Consider the following 18,449-nt stretch of genomic DNA (forward strand, 5'->3'; position numbering starts at 1 on the left):
CTCATGTTCTCAGTCTAGCTATAGCAGCTGGAAGGTGCTCAATGCTTACTTCAAGCTACACTGGCAGTGTCAAGCAATGAGCAAATTGGTCACTGCTGTGTATGAAAAATGCACACTTCTGGTCTGAGAGTAGTTCTAAAAACAGAGCTTAGAAACCATCTAGATTTACAGCTGTGCCTCCTACCATTATTTAAATAATACCTTTCTTGTTTCTGTCCATGATGTTTTGGATCATAGTGTGCTGCAGGCTGAACTACTGATCTTTTACCATACGTAAACGTGAACAACATTTTACCTGACTGATATTAGAAGTTTGTGAGTGTTTGAAAGCAGTCACTAAAGCACACTGATCTGCATGTGTAACTATGGAACAATTTTTGTGTTATTTGTATACAACGGATATGAATTCAGCGAGGAAAAATTTTTCCACAGTGGTCTGCCATCTCAAGTTTACCAGTAAGACTTCTATTAATCACCTCTATTCGTGTCAGCTTGGGACTGGCCAGCACTTACAAAGGGAAAAAGAAATGTATAGGAAATATAAGGAATTATTTAATCTAGAGAATTAAGAAACAGTAAAGTTCTCCGTGGATCCAGGCACTTACCTATAAGCAAGATTACTAATACATCTGTAATGTAATAACCAAACAGGAAAGGCTTCTGCCAGACTTCCACACCAACAACGCCGGTGAGCAGATATGCTGTTATTAACACCTACAGAAAAAGGAGAACGTGTTTTTAATCCTTTCTTCTGAAAGGCACAGAATTTTGCTTACCATCTTAGCGCAAACAGAAATACAGTCCTGCTCTCCACCTGGTGCCGGCTGTCGGCAGCCCTGCAAAACACTGCTAAGTCTGTGCTGTGTGGTTCAGTTCCCTGAACTGTTCTGCACTTAGATTAACAGTGAATTGCAAAAATTCACTGTACCTCTAAGTCCAAGCAATCATGTTACTTGTAACACCGGTGAGGAGACTGGATATTCACTTATTTATCCCCAGGTAACACTTGGTAACTTTTATTTTTTCCATTCATTACAGCTTCTCACGCTGGGATCACAAATATTTTCCAGCCTTACCATATGATAGATTTTACTATCTTCTTGCTTAGCTTTTTTTTTTTGTTTAAATACTCCGTTTTTGCAAGGTTATGGGTTTCTTCTTTCTTAACTTTGATCTACATATTTCCATTCTTGTAAATTACACTAACTGCTCTAATTCAAAGGAACATGGAAGTATTTTTTCTAGATAACATGCCGTTAATATCACAGACTAGCAGCAGAACACTGTATTTGACTTCATTCACTTCTCTGTATCTAAATTCAAGGCTCTTGCCCTATCATTACACAGCTTTTAAAGAATTTTATTGAATGTGGCATCGTAGAACTGCATGTACAATTGCCTGGGTGAGAACCAGCAGCAGACCTGCAATGGGGAAGAGCAGGCACTAGAACAAGTCGTGTCTTAGCACTCTGAGAAACTTTGGTCTAAATGAAGGATGTATATAATGGGTTTTACAACCCACTACAACAGAGGTAACATTTGGCTCCCTAAGGAAACTGCATTATGTTATCCATAAGACATGACAGATGAACTCTTAGCTCCATCAGATTTGAGGGCAAAACTCCAGCTGGCTTTGACAGAGCCTGAATTTACCCTCACACATTGCATTCTGAGCAGATATTTTTGGCGAGCAATAAAAGAGGAGCTTCGGTATTATCTGCTATTACAGTCGGTATTTTTGGCAGAACACTCACGGGTATCACTGTCAGATGTCAGCACACCTCTAGGAACGGGAGCACTGAGGCAACGTGCTGTCTGGGGAATCCCCCACCCTGGGATCGAGGGATTCAGTGCTCCCAGGCTGAGGTTGTCTCTCATTTAACAGATGTTGTGTAGGAGAAACACGCTTTGGCTCCAATTCTTTGGTATTTTGGTTTCTAGAGAATGGTAACCAAGCCCCTGCTATCACTGGAATCAGTAGGAATAACCACTGTGAATTAATTGCAGCACTCTCCAAGACCTCTTTCAGAAAGCTGGGCAATGAGAAGCTGGCTGTGTCCGTTGATCTAAGCTGTGCTAGCAGAGATTGACGATTGTCAAACTTATTAGACAAAAGCTAAGTATGTTGAAAAGCTGTATAAATTTTAGACTATTTTAAAAGGCACTGATGGTAAAAAATAATAATAATTAAAATGCACAGCAATGTTCCTAAGTGCAACTGTGTAATTCTACCTAAGAAAAGATGGACAGCTTTTTACTGATTGAACTTAGTTAGTACTTTTTATGTATAAAGCTAGTCATGAGCAAATAAACATAATTACAAACTTTTGTAAAATGAGAAGTCCAAATTAAATAACAGAAGTAAAGACTGTATTGCAAGTAAGTGTCAGGCATATACAGTATTGGATTCTGTAGCTACTGTCAAGGCCAATTTCAGGTTTGTCAAGATCTCATCTATGAGGAGGCAATAGCACTTAATGGAGACCAAAATCTGAAGATGGATTCATACCTAATTTGCAGGTTAATGTGTTTTGCATGCAGGCTCATCGAGTATAATGCATGCTGTACTATACAGAAAAAAAAATCAAACATTTTCTCCTCTTTGTTGAAAATATACTGGATACACTTACACATTTCTATGATTCCACAAAAAAAATTACATTATTTGTGATGTAATATTCAGTGCCACTAGCATATTACAACAATATTAACTGTTTATGCGTTGGAATACTTTCCATTAACACAGTACTCACACTGAACATCTAGGGAGTACAGTCACGAGAGTGCAAGTTGTACACTGGAAATAAATATGGTATTTTCCTAAAAGAATAAAAATTAACAGTTTCCTACAAGTGATTTCACTTTTCAGCTTTAGCGTGACGTGTAATTTTTCAATTTTCCTTTTCTTTTTCCAGTATCTATTCTTTCAGTAAATAGTTGAAGGTGGCATGACTAACCTACAAAAATGGTTTCTTATGTGTGTTAAAGAAGCTCATTTTGCATTAAGACACACAGTATGTGGCAGGTGAACAACAAAACACACTCAAAGATTAATTAACCAAGAAGCATTTGAGTGGAATCATAATCAAGTGGTTCAGAAAGAAGGGATCTGATGCTGGATGTGGCTTTCCACTCTACCTGTGATATCACCTTGCTCTCACAAAATCTCTAGGTCCAACCACCTCACGGCACCCAGAAAGATGCCACAGCCTCCTCCTTTAGGAACCAGGCAGGAGGAGAAGCCATCATGTGCCTTTCAACAATATGACATAGAATCAGTGAATCATTTGAATTGGAAGGGACTTTCATCAGAAACTGTCAGGATGACATGGTGCCAGCAGGCTGCTCCTGTTCCTTTTCTCTGCTTGCAGAGGAGTAGCACAAGGCAGCCTTGTGCCCTGCTCCTTGACACTGGGCCCACCAACATTGAGCCCCCCGACCTACTCTCCTTCAGACTTATCAAAGCTGTTTCTCAGGTTTACATGCCATACCTTCCCATAAATGGCTGTCTGCTGTAATCAGAGCTAATTGGAGTGCCAACTACAGCTCAGCTATTGAAATTAGGTTACCAGTTCTGATGAGTCATCAAATCACAGAAAAATGTGATCAGCAAAAGTTCCACAAACATCTCTATTCGTAATGAGATAGTTTTTCCCAGGGAACAACAGCTCTTTTAACACCACAGTTAACGCAGAGCCAGACAGAGGACTGTCTGTGTTTATATGCAATGGAGCTGACTCAGCAGGTTGGATATTAGGAAAAATTTCGTCTCTGAAAGAGTGGTAGAGTAGTCAGGTGCTGGAACAGGCTGTCTAGGGTGGGGATTGAGTCACCGTCCCTGGAGGCGTTCGAGAAACATTTAGATGTTGTACTAAGGGACATGGTTTAGAAGGGAAATACTGGTGGTAGGTGGACGGTTGGACTAGATAATCTTGGAGGTCTTTTCCAACCTTGGTGATGCTATGATTGTATGATTCTAAGTTACTCATCTGCACACTTACATTAAAAACAGTATTTCCTGAGCTTTGTAATGATAATGAAGTCCAAAGTTCCTGGATGCCATGCATTTTAAAAGCAGGAGCAGAGGACCAGATCACCTGAATGTCTGGCATGCCGATGCAATCGCATCATACTGCCAGTGGAATCATTTAAGCACGCTTGTGCAGTAGCTTGGCTAGGAATGCCATGGAGGAAATTGTGAGCCTGCAAGCAGCCTAAAAACAGTCTGCAAGTGCTGCCTCACCCTCTTCCTCTGAATGTGACTGTGGCAATATCTAGTGGATAAGTTGAGGGAAAAAACAAAGCAGCAAGGAGAGCATTATCTTTCTCGTTTCTCATTAGCCATTTGCTACTGTCCTCAGTATCCAGTCCCTGGAGGTGTTCAAGGCAACGTCTATCACGGAATTAAGGTCTTTCACTAGACTACTTAGTACAGCTAGAAAAAAATATGTGTGGGTCCTCCTGGTGTGCACAATAGCTGGTTTGAACTAATGTGAAAAATATTACCTCAATCTACATGTTTTGTCTCACATTTTTGTTCACAGACAACCACAAACACAAAAACTGGTTTTTACAGATGGAAAAATGGACATATGGACATTTCAATAGTACAGTCTACCGCCACCGTTGATGATTGTGCTATTAAGCACTAAAAATCTTTACATTTATATGCTTATCATTTTGATTGTAAGCAAGTCATCACAGAAGTTGCTAGAAGGAAAGCACACAGGACAGCAATTCAGCATCAAAGGGGTAGAGGAAGTAATACTTGTTAGCACCTTGCAGCCAAGATAATAAAAATAGTTTACAAACTCTACTGAAATTAAGCCTCACCACAAATCTGCGAGGCGGGGAAATGTTACTACATTATTTCCCAGATGGGGAAGCTGCTGCAGGGACCTAGGTCACTGAAAGGCACTGGCAGAGTTAACAGTGCTGCTCCATTAGTTGATATCCGCTCCCACATTTAAGCACTAATACAGTTCTGATGATGTTGCAATCAAAAAGACCTTTCTAAATGTGCACATACTTATCTGCAGTGATCATCCAAGCAACAAGTGAAATTGGTTTAAACACAGCCATTCCTCTCCGGCTGAAAGGACTTCACTGAGAAGCCTTGCACAGATACAGCAGAAACTCGCAGACCAGCTGGCTGCCTAATGTCTTAGTGCTGAGCCAACTGCTGCTCCCAGAACCTATTTTCTAGGAGATGAAACAGATGCACCACAGCTGGACCACCGTCTCCGAGCTGTTCTCAAACCACTGGATTCTGATTATGTTTACAACAATTCATCTGCAGCCGCTAATTCACATACAATATTTCCATCAAAACACATATTTGAACGTTTGTCAGACTTCTTTTCAATTATGTCTCGTTGGCTGTACCTTTCATCCCATGCCTGGGACAGGAATCTCAGAAGGCTGGGAGTTTGCTCTTCAGGCTGCAAGAGCCTGGCTATCTCAGAGACTAGCCAGCCTCAAAATCCAAGCACAGGGCCCTTGGCAACACATGATGCTGCCACTGCTGCTACCACTCATTTGCGCAGTGAGGTCACTGCAGCTAGTGGTGACCTCACCGGTCGTGTTTGTGAAGATGTCCACCTTGCAGTAGGGCTGTAAGCTGGGTAAGAAGTCAGCTGTGAATTGTCTGTGGACTTTTACATTAGTCGTGTTACGGAATCATCTTTACACCATTCCTGAAGAAGAAATCTAACATTTTTCAAGGATGGAAATCACCTGACAACAGTTAATGCTCACTGTATAGGTACAATGCTGTAATGCTGTTTATATTACCACATTTCATGCAAGATGTAGGAGAATTGGTCAGGTCTACTAATGTGCACTTGTGTAATTACTTCAATGAACGCTGTTTGGACTACTTTGCATAGTGCCTCGGAGCCTACTTTTGGTGGGAAAATTGCTTATGACTTTGGAGAGCATAACAATTTTTGTTAATTTCACAAATCAAATGCAGTTTAATGATATTCTCACGCGTGCCATCTGGCTGCTAGGTTTGCTGCAAGTCTTCTTTTTCCTGCAAGGCAATGAATCCCTGATGCTGACAATTTGCTTGAGAATGTCCTTTCTTTGCAAATGCAGGAAATTTTTCTGAATTACTTCTAGGGTTATTCCATTTCACATTCAAACCCTCAGCCAAATACATTTGCCTTGAGCTATATTTTTTTTCTATTTCAGTAATATTATGAAAACACTAACATAGTTAAAAAAATAAAAATAAAACAGGAATGATAAATACTTACCACTTGGCTTAGATCGTATCCCCAGGGAAGAAAAAGAACTCCTGTGTTATATTTCTCCCAGTGTGAACACATAAAGTTAAACAAGACAATGCTTAAATACATATACATTGTATATACAGAAACTCCAGTCTTCCCATTGTCCCGGGAACAGACAGAAAAAAAAGAGAGCACAAAAATGGAGGTAGCCCAGCTATCCAGCCCATGGTCAAATAGTTCTCCCAAAGGACTACTGGACTGAGTCCTTCGAGCATGCTTCCCATCTATGGAATCTGAAAGGGTTGGAAAAGAAAAAGAAACAAAGGATTAGAACACAACAAGAGGAGTAACTTTCTCACACATATATTTATATATGTATGTATACAATTTACTGCTATATATACCTGAGAAAAATGCATTTGTGACAGCAAACTGAAGCACAACCATCTCAACACCGACATATTAGGATTGCTCATAAAATATTTGCCTCAGTTCTTCTATTAAAAGCCAGCATCTTTACACTCAGTAGAAATACATTAAGAAATATTTGTCTCCAGTGGCCTTAACACGCTTTCATGTCAGTCCCAGCAGCCAGTTTCTCAGTGAACGTGCAGAAAAGTGCCCACACGGCTTGATGCCCATCTGTTGCTGCTGTGGGCATTCTGAGATTTCAGAATCAGGGACAATGTTTGTGAGTAGAGTCACTAAGGCATTTCATAGAATCACAGAATATCCCAAATTAGAAGGGACCCACAAGGATCATTGAGTCCAACCCCTGGCTCCACACGGGTCTGCCCTATATCTGAGAGTGTTGTCCAATCACTCCTTGAACACCAACAGCTCACGGCCATGCCCACTGCCCTGGGCAGCCTGCTCCACGCCCGCTGCTCTCTGGTGCAGAACCTTTCCCTAACCCCACCTGCCCCTCCCCTGACACAGCTCCATGCCGTTCCCTCGGGCCATGTCACTGTCACCAGAGAGCAGAGCTCAGCGCTGCCCCTCCGCTCCCTGTGAGGAGCTGGTACTTGAAAGATGCCCAAGTGCTGTAATGGCTCTCACTCTGTTTGTCAGTGTGGCCTGTGCCACTCTGAGAGTTCCCTGCTGCTGAGCAGGGGAGGACACGCAGCTTGCTCGGTTCGCAAAAAAACAGCCAGACCTTGAGTTTTCTTCTAGGTCTGGGTCACGGAACAGAGTTGGCTCTTAGAGGTACAAAAAGCAGCAGAGGCGGCACAAAGGAGAGGTGGGGAAGGCAGGAAGGTGGAAGGCCTGGTGGCAGAAACCTTTCTTAGCCTTATTGTCAAATCATGCCCTCAGACTTTGCTCTGCAACCATGGTGAGGATTTTAGAAGCAGTTTCTTCATCAAAGTTCAGTGTGAATAGGCAGGATGAACCTCTTCAGAAAAAGTAAACAGAAAAATTCTTTAAAATTACTTAGTGTAATAGCATGGAGAATATCTTTTTTATTATTATTTTACTTGGAAGGTACCACAGCCAACAATTATTGGCTGTTGATGGCATTATTAACCCAGAGCTGACCGAATGGACAATTCTGCAGAGCGAGACCAAAAATCCACAGCTGCTATAGATCATATGCAGCTTCTCTGGATTATTTGGCAGCACTCTGGCTTTTGTTTAATGTAAATATACTTCAGGGATCTAAACCAGAAAAACATGGAATTTCATTTTGTCACAGAATTTAGATTATCTCCCCATTGTCATACCTACACAGCTGTGAGATATTCTCGACTCAAATACAAATCTCTTGAGGCAGTTCTCACAACTCTAAAAACTAAAGATCTCATAGTGCTCCCTTCTCAAGCCACATTCTCTCTCCATTAACATTACCACTGAGTTAGCAGCATCTTACTGAAATGTGCAGAAAGAAAACTGTGTGTGTAAGCCTGAGGTTACCTGAATTAGAATGTTAGAAGTGCAGAAATTCTTTAGTCTGTTAAATGATGCTTCTGAAACTTAGTTAGCAATCACGTGTCTAAACATTTCTAAGCATTGTATAGTCTTTCATATTTCAGGAACATCTACCCCAGGTTAGAGAGATTTCAGTTTTAGGGTTAGTTGTTTTTCTTTTTTAAATGAGGATGATAAAAGATTGGTCCATTGTAGCAGAAATGCTAAGTCACAGCTTGAACCAGTGATCAAGCACCTGGTGGGAAGGCAGGGCCAACCCAGGGGAGATCAGGTGCATGCAATGCACTGAGTGACCGGGACCCACCCTTTCCCAGACCTCATTTAAGGATTGTCAGTGGAAGTGAGGGTATCTTGCTGGAGGTCTCTGCATATCTGAGACCTTCTGAGGTTAAGCAGCTTCTTTCCTTTATTTCTGTGCCTATAGCTGTTGCATTTGAGCCAACCCTCGCTTGCTGCAGCCTAGGACACAGCTACTCTGCTGCTGTTGCTGCACTTTCCATTGCATTGCAGTCTATTCACAAGTTATTTTAGGTTTCCACAGAAGGGTACTCACACTAGGTACTAAGCTACATACTTCACAGTGAAACAGTGGCTTTTAGGTTTTTGGAACGTTTTATTTAAAAAAAAATCTTACACTAATAATAGTGTCAAGAAACACAGTGCTTCTAATTATAAGGGACTTGGGAAGAAGCACAGGAACTTTGTAAAACTTAGGTATGTTTTACAACGTACATGTTATGTATGTTTTTCTACTGGACTTTCACCAAATCTTTATCCATTTCTTTCCATTTTGTTTCACTAGCTTTTCAAGATACTGAAAATATTTTCTGTTTTAGATGCCAGTTTGAAATCATTCATGACAATAACTGTGTGCCATAGTGGACGTACGTTATCTCACATTTCCATTGCTTTAGATTTCTCATGAAGGTTCATAAATCTTCAGTTTAATTAAAGTTTATATAACTTTTAAATAGTGGAATTCAAAATAATAGTGAAAAACAGTCTCCTTTATGGAAAGGGAAAATAAACCAAACCACCTTAACAAAGAAGAAAAAAAGAGCAGCATGTTATGGAATTTGGAGAGAGTAAATGTGTCATTAAAAAGAAGCTGAAAGAGATTTAAGTTGCATATTTGGTTAGTTACTATGGCTCTTTACAGTATTCCAAAGGGAAAACTTTAGCTGTGGAGAACTAAATCTGAGACTAAATATTTCATATAGTGGCTTGGACAGCAGACACAAAAATCTACATATACATCAGTTCATTATAGCTTTCACTGTCAGCATCATATTCCCTGTCTTCCATGTATTAGGAGCTATAGGCCTCACTGGCAAAATCTACTGTAAGAACCTCCAAAGCTCAATTTCCAAAGAGCTTTTAGAGGTGTCATACAGTAACAGCTCTAACATGAGATTCCTATTTATGAAACAATAGCTACTTCATTAACTCTCACAGTTACAAAGCAAATAGCTTGCACAAAAGAAGCTGCTGTTTCTGATAACGAATAAGGAAAGCTGTGTAGGAAAGCTGACTGGTAATCAAGTGATGGTTGTCCCAGTGATGTTTATGGTACAAAAAAAAACAAAGAAATTCTGCAGAAAGTAACTTTGGCACAAACTCCAACTTGAATATAAAATGCTAAGGTACTTACAGGACAGAGGAAGGTGTCTGCACAATGGAATACATCATGGTTAATGAAGATGGCTTCACATGTGTGAGTTTGACTCTAAAAGTGCTTGTCATGTGTAGAATGCACTGACAACTAGCCCAGGTATCTGAAGTATGGCGCACAACTATATTGCTACACTGCACAATGCAGGGCCTTACAAGAACCAGCTCCAGAAGAGATAACAATTTTATGCAACGCAGTGCAATTCATGTTTATATACCAGCTTGAGTCCACCCAAAATGAGCTCTGTTGTACTGAGTTCTATTTTGGAACGAGTTAGCTTTGAAGAGAAAGCATCCTTCCGGTGTGGATGTCACTCAGAGACCTGCACCAGTTTACATCTACACCTGAACTCACTGAGCTCACACAACTGCACAGCAAGGTGTGCTGCACCTGGAAATACCATCTTGGTATGCTGGAAAAAGTAAATACGGAATATAAAACCAAAATGATGTGAACGTGTTCCTAAAGAAAAGGAGCCACAGAAGAGACCAAAAAAAAAAAAAAAAGTACCTCACCTCCATCAGAGGCTCAGGCTGGTCCCCGTGCCCACATCCTCTCTGCTGACACAGACTATAAGCACTGAAGTGCCTCACATATTAAAATGCTACATTCATTTTCCTTTCTCTCTACTTTGTCCTTTATCTTCCCTGACTTTGAAAGCAATTTCTGAAAATGCAAGTGTCAGGTACTTTTGCAGAATGTCACTGCTGTGTGCCAAAGATTTTCACAAAACCCAACAACTATGCAGTGATCTTAATTTATATTGTACCTTTACAAAGTTTTGCACTTTGAAGAGAGGTAAGGGCTACACTCATACAAGCCCAAAAGTATCATTAAAAATTGGTGTGTTTTTTTTTTTTAAATCTTACTGCTTTTTTCTTCCTTTTGTTTTATTTTCAACTCAGAACAGTTTTGGAGAGAGATCAACAACTTATCCATTATGACTATGTTGGAACCAATACTAGCGAGCTAGTAGATAAAATTACACGAAGCATAAATCATTCCATTGTACTTTACCTAAGGCATAAGCACAAAAGGTGGTAAAAGCACTGAACAGCCACACCCAGGTTGGAATACGTCCAGGACTGGTACCTGAAACAAATTGGGCAGTCAGTCAGGGCAGCAGTGATTAATCTCAAAGCGCTCCACCAAGATAGGCGGATACATATGAACAAGCCACCGCTGATGAGCCCCCAGTGTCAAACGGAATGAATTATTTGAATGAAATATCAAAAAGTTAGTTAATGTCTATGTAATATCTAAAAAACCAACCAACCAAACAAACAAACAAAAACCCTGAAAACTAGTTTTTAAGCTTGATCATTTCTATTAGCACCAGTACGGGTTTACTTTAGCAGTTTTACCATACAAATCCAAACAGGAAACTTCTGCCCTTAGACTAGGTCAGACTTTAGCACCTTTTTTTTTTTTTTCCTTTTGATAAGGTGCCTGATATTTGTAATGAATGCAAAGAAGAAAGCTGAATTGGACTGAACCCAAGGTTCTGTCATTGGTCTGTAGCCCAAGGCTGTCATTGCTCTTTTCAAGAAATCAATCTTTTTTTCCAAAGAGCTTTCTGTTTAAATTATCCGTAACCCAGCAAGGGCTACCCCAGAAGCCAGCAGTCACCCACGTGCAGCTCTGCATCCAGCACCAGCTCAGCACGAGGCCTGCACTCAGGGCTGCAGGGGGAGGCCAGCACCTGAGGCAGGGCTCCTGGCCACCTGCCCTCAGCGCCTCGCCTTGCCAGCAGGAAAGAGAAGATGGCACTTCCTGGCTCCTAACTGCATGTTTTCAAACTGCAGAATGAAAGCTGTCCAGGAAATTAAGGCTTTTATTTCTGATCCTGTGCGTGGAATTGATGTATGATACTCAAAAGATTCACTGGATTGCATGAACGTTGGAAATGGTGAACGGTGTTCTCTTATAAAGCCAAGAGCAGGTCTGCAAACTACACACAGAAGAACAAACTTTGTCACAAATATCTTCATGTTCAGTATGTATCTACACGATACAGTTATCCTGTCAAAAGATCTGCGCTGGATGCTCTGCTATTACAGAAGTTAGTAATTATCAGCTGCATTGATTGAAATGCAAGCGTTAAAGCACAAGTGTAGGCAGCCCAAACTTCAAGGTATCTCAAAATTTAATGCTCATCCAGTATTATTTTCGAATCAAAACTGCTAGCACGTCCCTCTGCCCACAGAACTGTTATAATAAAGATACTACCAAAGAGTACCTCCTGAATCCAACCATGGGCATAAGAAATTAAAAGTAATTAAAAAATCAAATGCCGTTATTTCAGAACTTTAAGTGCTAAACTTTCCCCAGGTTGTCTAGTTTAAAGAAAAGCAAATGTTTTTATGTATCAGTCACCTGGGAGATGCTTACTACTGGCTATAGGCTCTTTTATCAACAATTGGTCTGGAAGCCCAGAACTGAACGTTGCCTATGCTCATGAAAAAGCAGCTCCAAAGAGCTTTCAACTTGGTCTCTCATAAGGAGGAAATACAGATTTGGACTTGGAGTGAGAGAATTTCAGGATATGTTTGTTTAGATACTATTTCTTCTTTGTCTAGAGCGATGGAAGGATCTTTTACAGAATAATGAAAGGGGAATTAACACATTCATGCCATGGATTCAGTTATTAGGAAATGTGAAACCAATGAAAACTCTATGAAGAATGTTAGGGTGTTCTCTGAGTGTTCATTAAAATCCTGGCATGCACTAAAAATAAAATGAGATATTATCATCACATGCTGAAACCCATATTTAGGGATGAAATTAAGTAAGTTTTTCCAATAAAATGATCTAAATTTATAATGCTACGTGTGAGGTCAGAGCCTCCTATATGTACCTTAAGGGAATGAGAGGAAAATTTAGATATCTGTTCCCCCTGTATCATTCAGAAGTGTGATATATGCAGCTCTGTAATTCTGAAAAACATTACGATATGAGGATATTTACCTGAAGCAGTGTAGTCCCAGTCATAAAAAGATATCAGAAAGTAATTAACTAAAATCATGACAAATCCAGAGAATGTTAGCAGGTTTGGAGCAATCCACAAAGGCACTATCTGTTAAAGAGAAAAAGAAAAATCTAAGAAATCAGGTTTCAAATTAGGAGTCCTATTTTGATGAAATGTTTTGTCTTTTTACCAGGAAAGGAGAAGCTTGTATATGACATCAGTAATGTTCAGGTTTGTGCGTGTTTTTTCCACTTTGAAGTTACAGTTCAGTTTTTGTTCCTGAAGCAATTTATCTTCGCGTGTCATCGTTTTGCCCTATTTTTGGTACTCCAGTAAATGCTTAACATAAAAATGTGGTACTGTCTCAATTACATGCTCTCCTTATTTTCCCCGACACAAGGGAAAGCTTCTCAGCGCTCTGTACAGCGTAAACGAGAGAGGACTGCAGCACCCCAGTGTGGCAATTCAGCATCGACGTGGCAGGGTTTTGTCAGGCTTCCTACTCTGAACTGCAGCGAGGAAATCTCCTCTTCTATAATATGCTAATAATTTCCAACTCAGAAAGGCAACAAAATTTGACACTTCTAGACTGAGAAGAACTCTGTGTTACAAATAGCTCCCTACTTCTCCAGACAGTAACTTTTTGCAGGGTCTCCATCTTCAGCTGTAAATTATAAACTCTACATTAATTCATTTTACTTGGTGGAGTGCTGAAAAGGACTCTGCCTCCTCCCAAGCCAATAATTCCTTGTCCCATTAGCCCTTCTCAGCTATTCATCTCCTGTGGCTTTAAGGTATTCCTTACACTGCCTTAGGGGTTCTTTCTGGTAATGCTCTTTCCAAGCTGCCCATTTGCTCCAGAACATTTTCTGAACTTATATATACAGCTTTCTGCGTTATTTTTAGACAGAACGTATTTGCACAAATATTGTCCAAACAGCAGCCACTTCTGTTACTCAAATACCATATCAATATATGCAAAGTATAAAGATACTGGAGGCTTATAATCAAATTCTCTGGACTGTTTTAGGACTGGAAATGTATATAAAGATGTACTTCAACACTATAACATATTAGAAAACAGTATAAACATTGTAGAAAAAGAAGTAGAATAACTTCATACTCTAATATTGGTTTTGAAATCCAACTCTGTTAATTAGTTTGGAGTAGGTAAATGGACAGATGGATGAATAAATATTAACTTATATGCATTTTACATTTCCTCTATCCTAAAGATTGCATGTAAAATAAGAATGTTGGACAGATTAATCATCACGATTAGATTCTCTCTCTGCTAGTACAGTACAACCAAGGAATATTATTCCAGATAATCAATACAACTGATAATGTACCCTGTAAACTCTCAAAACTCAGGTGAAAATTTCTGAATACTTTTCAACTATATATCTTCAGTGTTTTCTTTAATAACACTGGAAAACATATTAAATTTGATAGCTGCATTGTTTATGACTAAGATTTTATCACTAATTTTAAAATACTGTTTGTCAAATCTTACAGTAATTGAAATATAGTCAAGGCCAGGCTGGATGGGGCTTCAAGCAACCTGGTCTAGAGGGAGGTGTTCCTGCCTGTAGCAGCGGGGCTGGAACTAGAAGATCTAAAAGGTGCCTTCCAACCCAAACCATTCTATGATTCTATATAATGTAATGCATACAACTACTACGCATATGTATGCATATATCATTCTGAGTTTCTAAAACGCCAATTCCAAATCCCTTAGAACAACTGACAGCAAATCTTTTCTGAAGGTCCTTCCAGGGAACTCCTGAGGAAGAACTTACTGCACAGACCCATCTTAGTAAAGCAGCTGCATACCCAGGATGCAGTGACAGACCACACTTCCTACTTTTGGTACTGGGCATGCAGAACCATAACATCACTAAGGTTGGAAAACACCACTAAGATCCCCTAGTCCAGCCGTCAGCCCATCCCCACCACGCCCACTGACCATGTCCCTCAGTGCCACATCCCCACATTTCTTGAACGCCTCCAGGGATGGTGACTGCAGCACCTCCCTGGGCAGCCTGTGCCAGTGCTTCACTGCTCTTTCTGAGAAGAAATTTTTCCTGGTATCCTGAACCTCCCCTGATACAACTTAAGGTCATTCTCTCTCATCCTATTGAAACTTAGTAAGATAGAGGTTTTGGTACAAATTTGGTTCAAATAGAAACCTGTATTTTAGGGATTGCACGCTGTTACAGGTGCAATCCCTTTGGCTAGCAGACATGCAATGAAAAACAGTTACAGGAATTCTGTCCTCAGGAAAAGAGCCCCTCCCCTGATTAAAGTCACTGTTTTGATCCTTTATTGACCTAAACTGTCCACATATTTGGAAAGTATTCCAGTTGCAAAATCCCTTTTGTTGTATTCAGTGCCCCTTATTGTTTCATTAAGCATTACACTGCCATTGCCCTATTTCATAAATCATAAATTACAGGGTGGTAAAAAATAACTTCTCAAACACATTGAAAAAACAAAGCCTGACTTTACTAGCACCGTAGTATCCTAATTAAGGACACCTTTGAATCTTTACTGTCTAATTAACAGGCAGCAGAAAGCTAACACCTCCATACACTATGTGATTAATACAACTGGAGGCTCCACTGGGAAGAATCACATCTGCTCTCTTGCAAAACCATTGCATACTTCAACCTTTTAAGAAACCTACTTCTACAAAATATTGATGCCTGTTTTAATGGGCCCACAGTCATTCATGCTAAAAGCCTTAATACAAACAACAAATATTTTAATATAATCAACTGCCTATTTAGATAATAAATTGTGAAGTACCTGTATTTATATAAGGCTCAGTTCAAACTTGAAATATTCCTTAAGTAGGTCAACTGAGAGTACTAAAATTCTACTCATGCGCAGTTCTAATGATAAAATCAAAGTTCATAAAGGGACCAGGGGGGTGGTTAATTGACTTCAGTGGAGATAGCATACACCTGTGTATCCTAGCGGGATTTCTTCCTTTTATTGTCCCACACAAATGTGACTTCTTATGAATACAAATGCAGGAAGAAGAGTGCAGTGGCCAAGTAATGCTGCCTATTATCTGCCAGCTAGCACATGATGGTTATTTATTATAAAACACATATCTTAATTAAAGGCATAAGAACTGTGCAATGGATCAAATAATTAATTAAGAAGAAATGTCTGTAGTTACATAATCAGAATAATTTCAAATAACATGTAGAAAAAGTTAATTGTTAATCTATAGTTTCACACAGGTCTTACTATTGTTTTACGTGTGCTGGAAAAGCTGCTACAGGCAGCACGTCTACAGCCCTTGGTTCTGCACTCCTATCTCCCACTTTCAGCCCTGTGCTCTGCTTTGGTTTCTATTCTGAACAAAATCATGCTCAGCTAGCGCTCAAGGAGGTTTAAGGTATCTGAAGAGGTCATACTTTTCAAAGGGCCTATCACCCCATGCTCAGAGGGTACAATAAGCAGAGTGCTGCTTTCCTTCCAGGAAAACTCCCACGGCAGGAGGGTTGGAACTAGACGATCCTTGAGGACCCTCCCAACCCAAGCCATTCTATGATTCTGTGATCCTGTGATTCTAAAACTCTGCGGCTGCCAGAAGAACTCAACTCCAAAGGAGGTTTATCTCTGTGATGCTTTCTGTCTGACAGCAGTGGAATACCCGTGGATCCCCCAAAGCGCAGCACAGGCACACAGCAAAGCCTCTGCTCATCTCCTGCACTGGACTCCAGAATGGGGGAGTGTCTTTCTGCCTCTCCGTTTGCCCCCACACTGTGATGGAAATGGAAACAAATCTCTCATAACTGAATCACTGAATTCAGTTTCCTGTCTTGGAATTTCTTTCCTCTCATATCGGCTCCAGTTATTTTTTAATTCTGAAGTTAGGATATATAAAATCTTTTATGAAATTACGTTGAGGTAATGAGCAAAAGATTACAATTTTCTGCTGTAGCAAGCGTAAACAACAGCTGGATTATAAAACCCAATTGTGGCAGATTCTGACCACATGCATCCATTTTTCTTTCATATACATTTCCTTTCAAGTCTACTCCAATCCAAAGATTTCCATTTCAGAGACAGATGCAGCAGTATTTGCTTCCTTGAAGATCAATAAAGTTTATGATTATTGAGATCCAGCCTCTGCTTTTGCCAACAACAGCAAAACTAATCGTGAGCAGCTTTATATTTAAGAACTGCAGATCATAATGCATTCAAGAGATGCCATCTCCCAATCGTTACGGTGATCATGGTAACTGCTCTCATTTTCAGCTTCTTAGAGAAACGTCTGGCTCCCTGCAGCAAGTACCCAGGGGAGAAAATGAGACAGCACTTGCATAAAATCACTTGCGCAGCAGCGATTCAGTCATGCTGTTGTTAGGTGGCATATGCTGAACAAAAATAATGTGTACTACTTAAACCCTATAGTGTCTGCAAAGCTGTTTAATGGAAGATGTAACAAAAACTGATGTTTTTTGCACGATGGTAGGGAAAAAAATACAACCCTTGCTTTTCTAAATAAACACCTCTAAATCCAAACATACTCATCCTAAATATAGCTATATACTATAAATATAGTAATGTGGGTTCTTTCATATAGATGTCCCAACTTCAGCTTTATTGATCAATACATACCTTTAAATGAAAATGCTTCTTGTATTTAAAATAAATTCTTCCATTATCATGTGATATTTCTGCTTAGTAAGACTCTTACCTTAATAATTTTGTTCCAGATGGGCTGCATAATGTACACTGATAAAGGATTTGTGTCCACAGCACTGTACTGTGAGGAAAAAAGCAAAGATGTAAAACAAAGCACTGAATGATACATATTTTTCCATCACTGTACACCATTCAGCACCTAAGAAAAATAATTCTGGGTGTGAATGGTGCAAATTTATTTTATTCTGATGACCACCCTTACAGCCTGAATTTAATTTGAAAGCAGTGACCTGGTTTACATTTCTCTTGCTGGTATCTCTGTGTGCAAACAGAAAGGTTTGGGCTGATGTAATAGCAAAGAGTTTTGTAGTCACATTTTACTTTTAAATTCTTCATCATTTTACAAGCGATCCTATAAGACCCTTCATTTCTAACGTATTTTTTATTTACTACCCTTTGATAATTACAGGAGGGAGAACAACTTTTTACACGGACAAATAGTGATAAGATGGGGGAAATGGCTTTAAGCTAAAAGAGGGAAGATTTAGGTTAGATGTTAGGAAGAAATATGTCACTCAGAGGGCAGTGAGGCACAGGCTGCCCAGAGAAGCTGTGGTGCCTCATCCCTGGAGGTGCTGAAGGCCAGGTTGGATGGGGCCCTGGGCAGCTGAGCTGGTGAGTGGCAGCCCTGTTCATGGCAGGGGGTGGAACTGAGAGGGCTTTAAGGTCTCTTCCAAACCAAACCATTTTGTGATTCTATGACACTGCCGTTCACTACCAAGTTCTCCAGCACTTTTAACAGTGGAGGAAGTTAGCGGTTATTGGGGTGGACATGTAGCTCTTCCAGAAATTCATGGACTTTGAAGGATCAGATACGCGGCGTATGCAGTTAGCATGATGCACGAGACTTGCAAAAAGATTCACATGTATCGATAAGCAGCTTTGTTAAACGTTCTGTGAGGGCAATGAGTGTGACTCA

The 18,449-nt window shown here is 40.0% G+C and overlaps 1 protein-coding gene across 2 annotated transcripts in view; it reads right to left on the reverse strand.

The window, feature by feature from the left end:
• Window positions 1-18,449, reverse strand: part of LOC110393974 (ethanolaminephosphotransferase 1-like) — a 48,795-nt gene that overhangs the window by 18,095 nt on the left and 12,251 nt on the right. For both annotated transcript variants that reach the window (XM_021387537.1, XM_021387538.1), the window contains exons 2-6: window positions 17,523-17,591; window positions 12,802-12,910; window positions 10,852-10,926; window positions 6,261-6,529; window positions 606-714 (exon numbers count right to left, since the gene is read on the reverse strand). In XM_021387537.1, the coding sequence (XP_021243212.1) occupies window positions 606-714; window positions 6,261-6,529; window positions 10,852-10,926; window positions 12,802-12,910; window positions 17,523-17,591 (631 nt within the window). The remainder of the gene's footprint in view (window positions 1-605; window positions 715-6,260; window positions 6,530-10,851; window positions 10,927-12,801; window positions 12,911-17,522; window positions 17,592-18,449) is intronic.

Source organism: Numida meleagris, chromosome 2, assembly GCF_002078875.1.
Source record: "Numida meleagris isolate 19003 breed g44 Domestic line chromosome 2, NumMel1.0, whole genome shotgun sequence".
NCBI lineage: Eukaryota > Metazoa > Chordata > Aves > Galliformes > Numididae > Numida > Numida meleagris.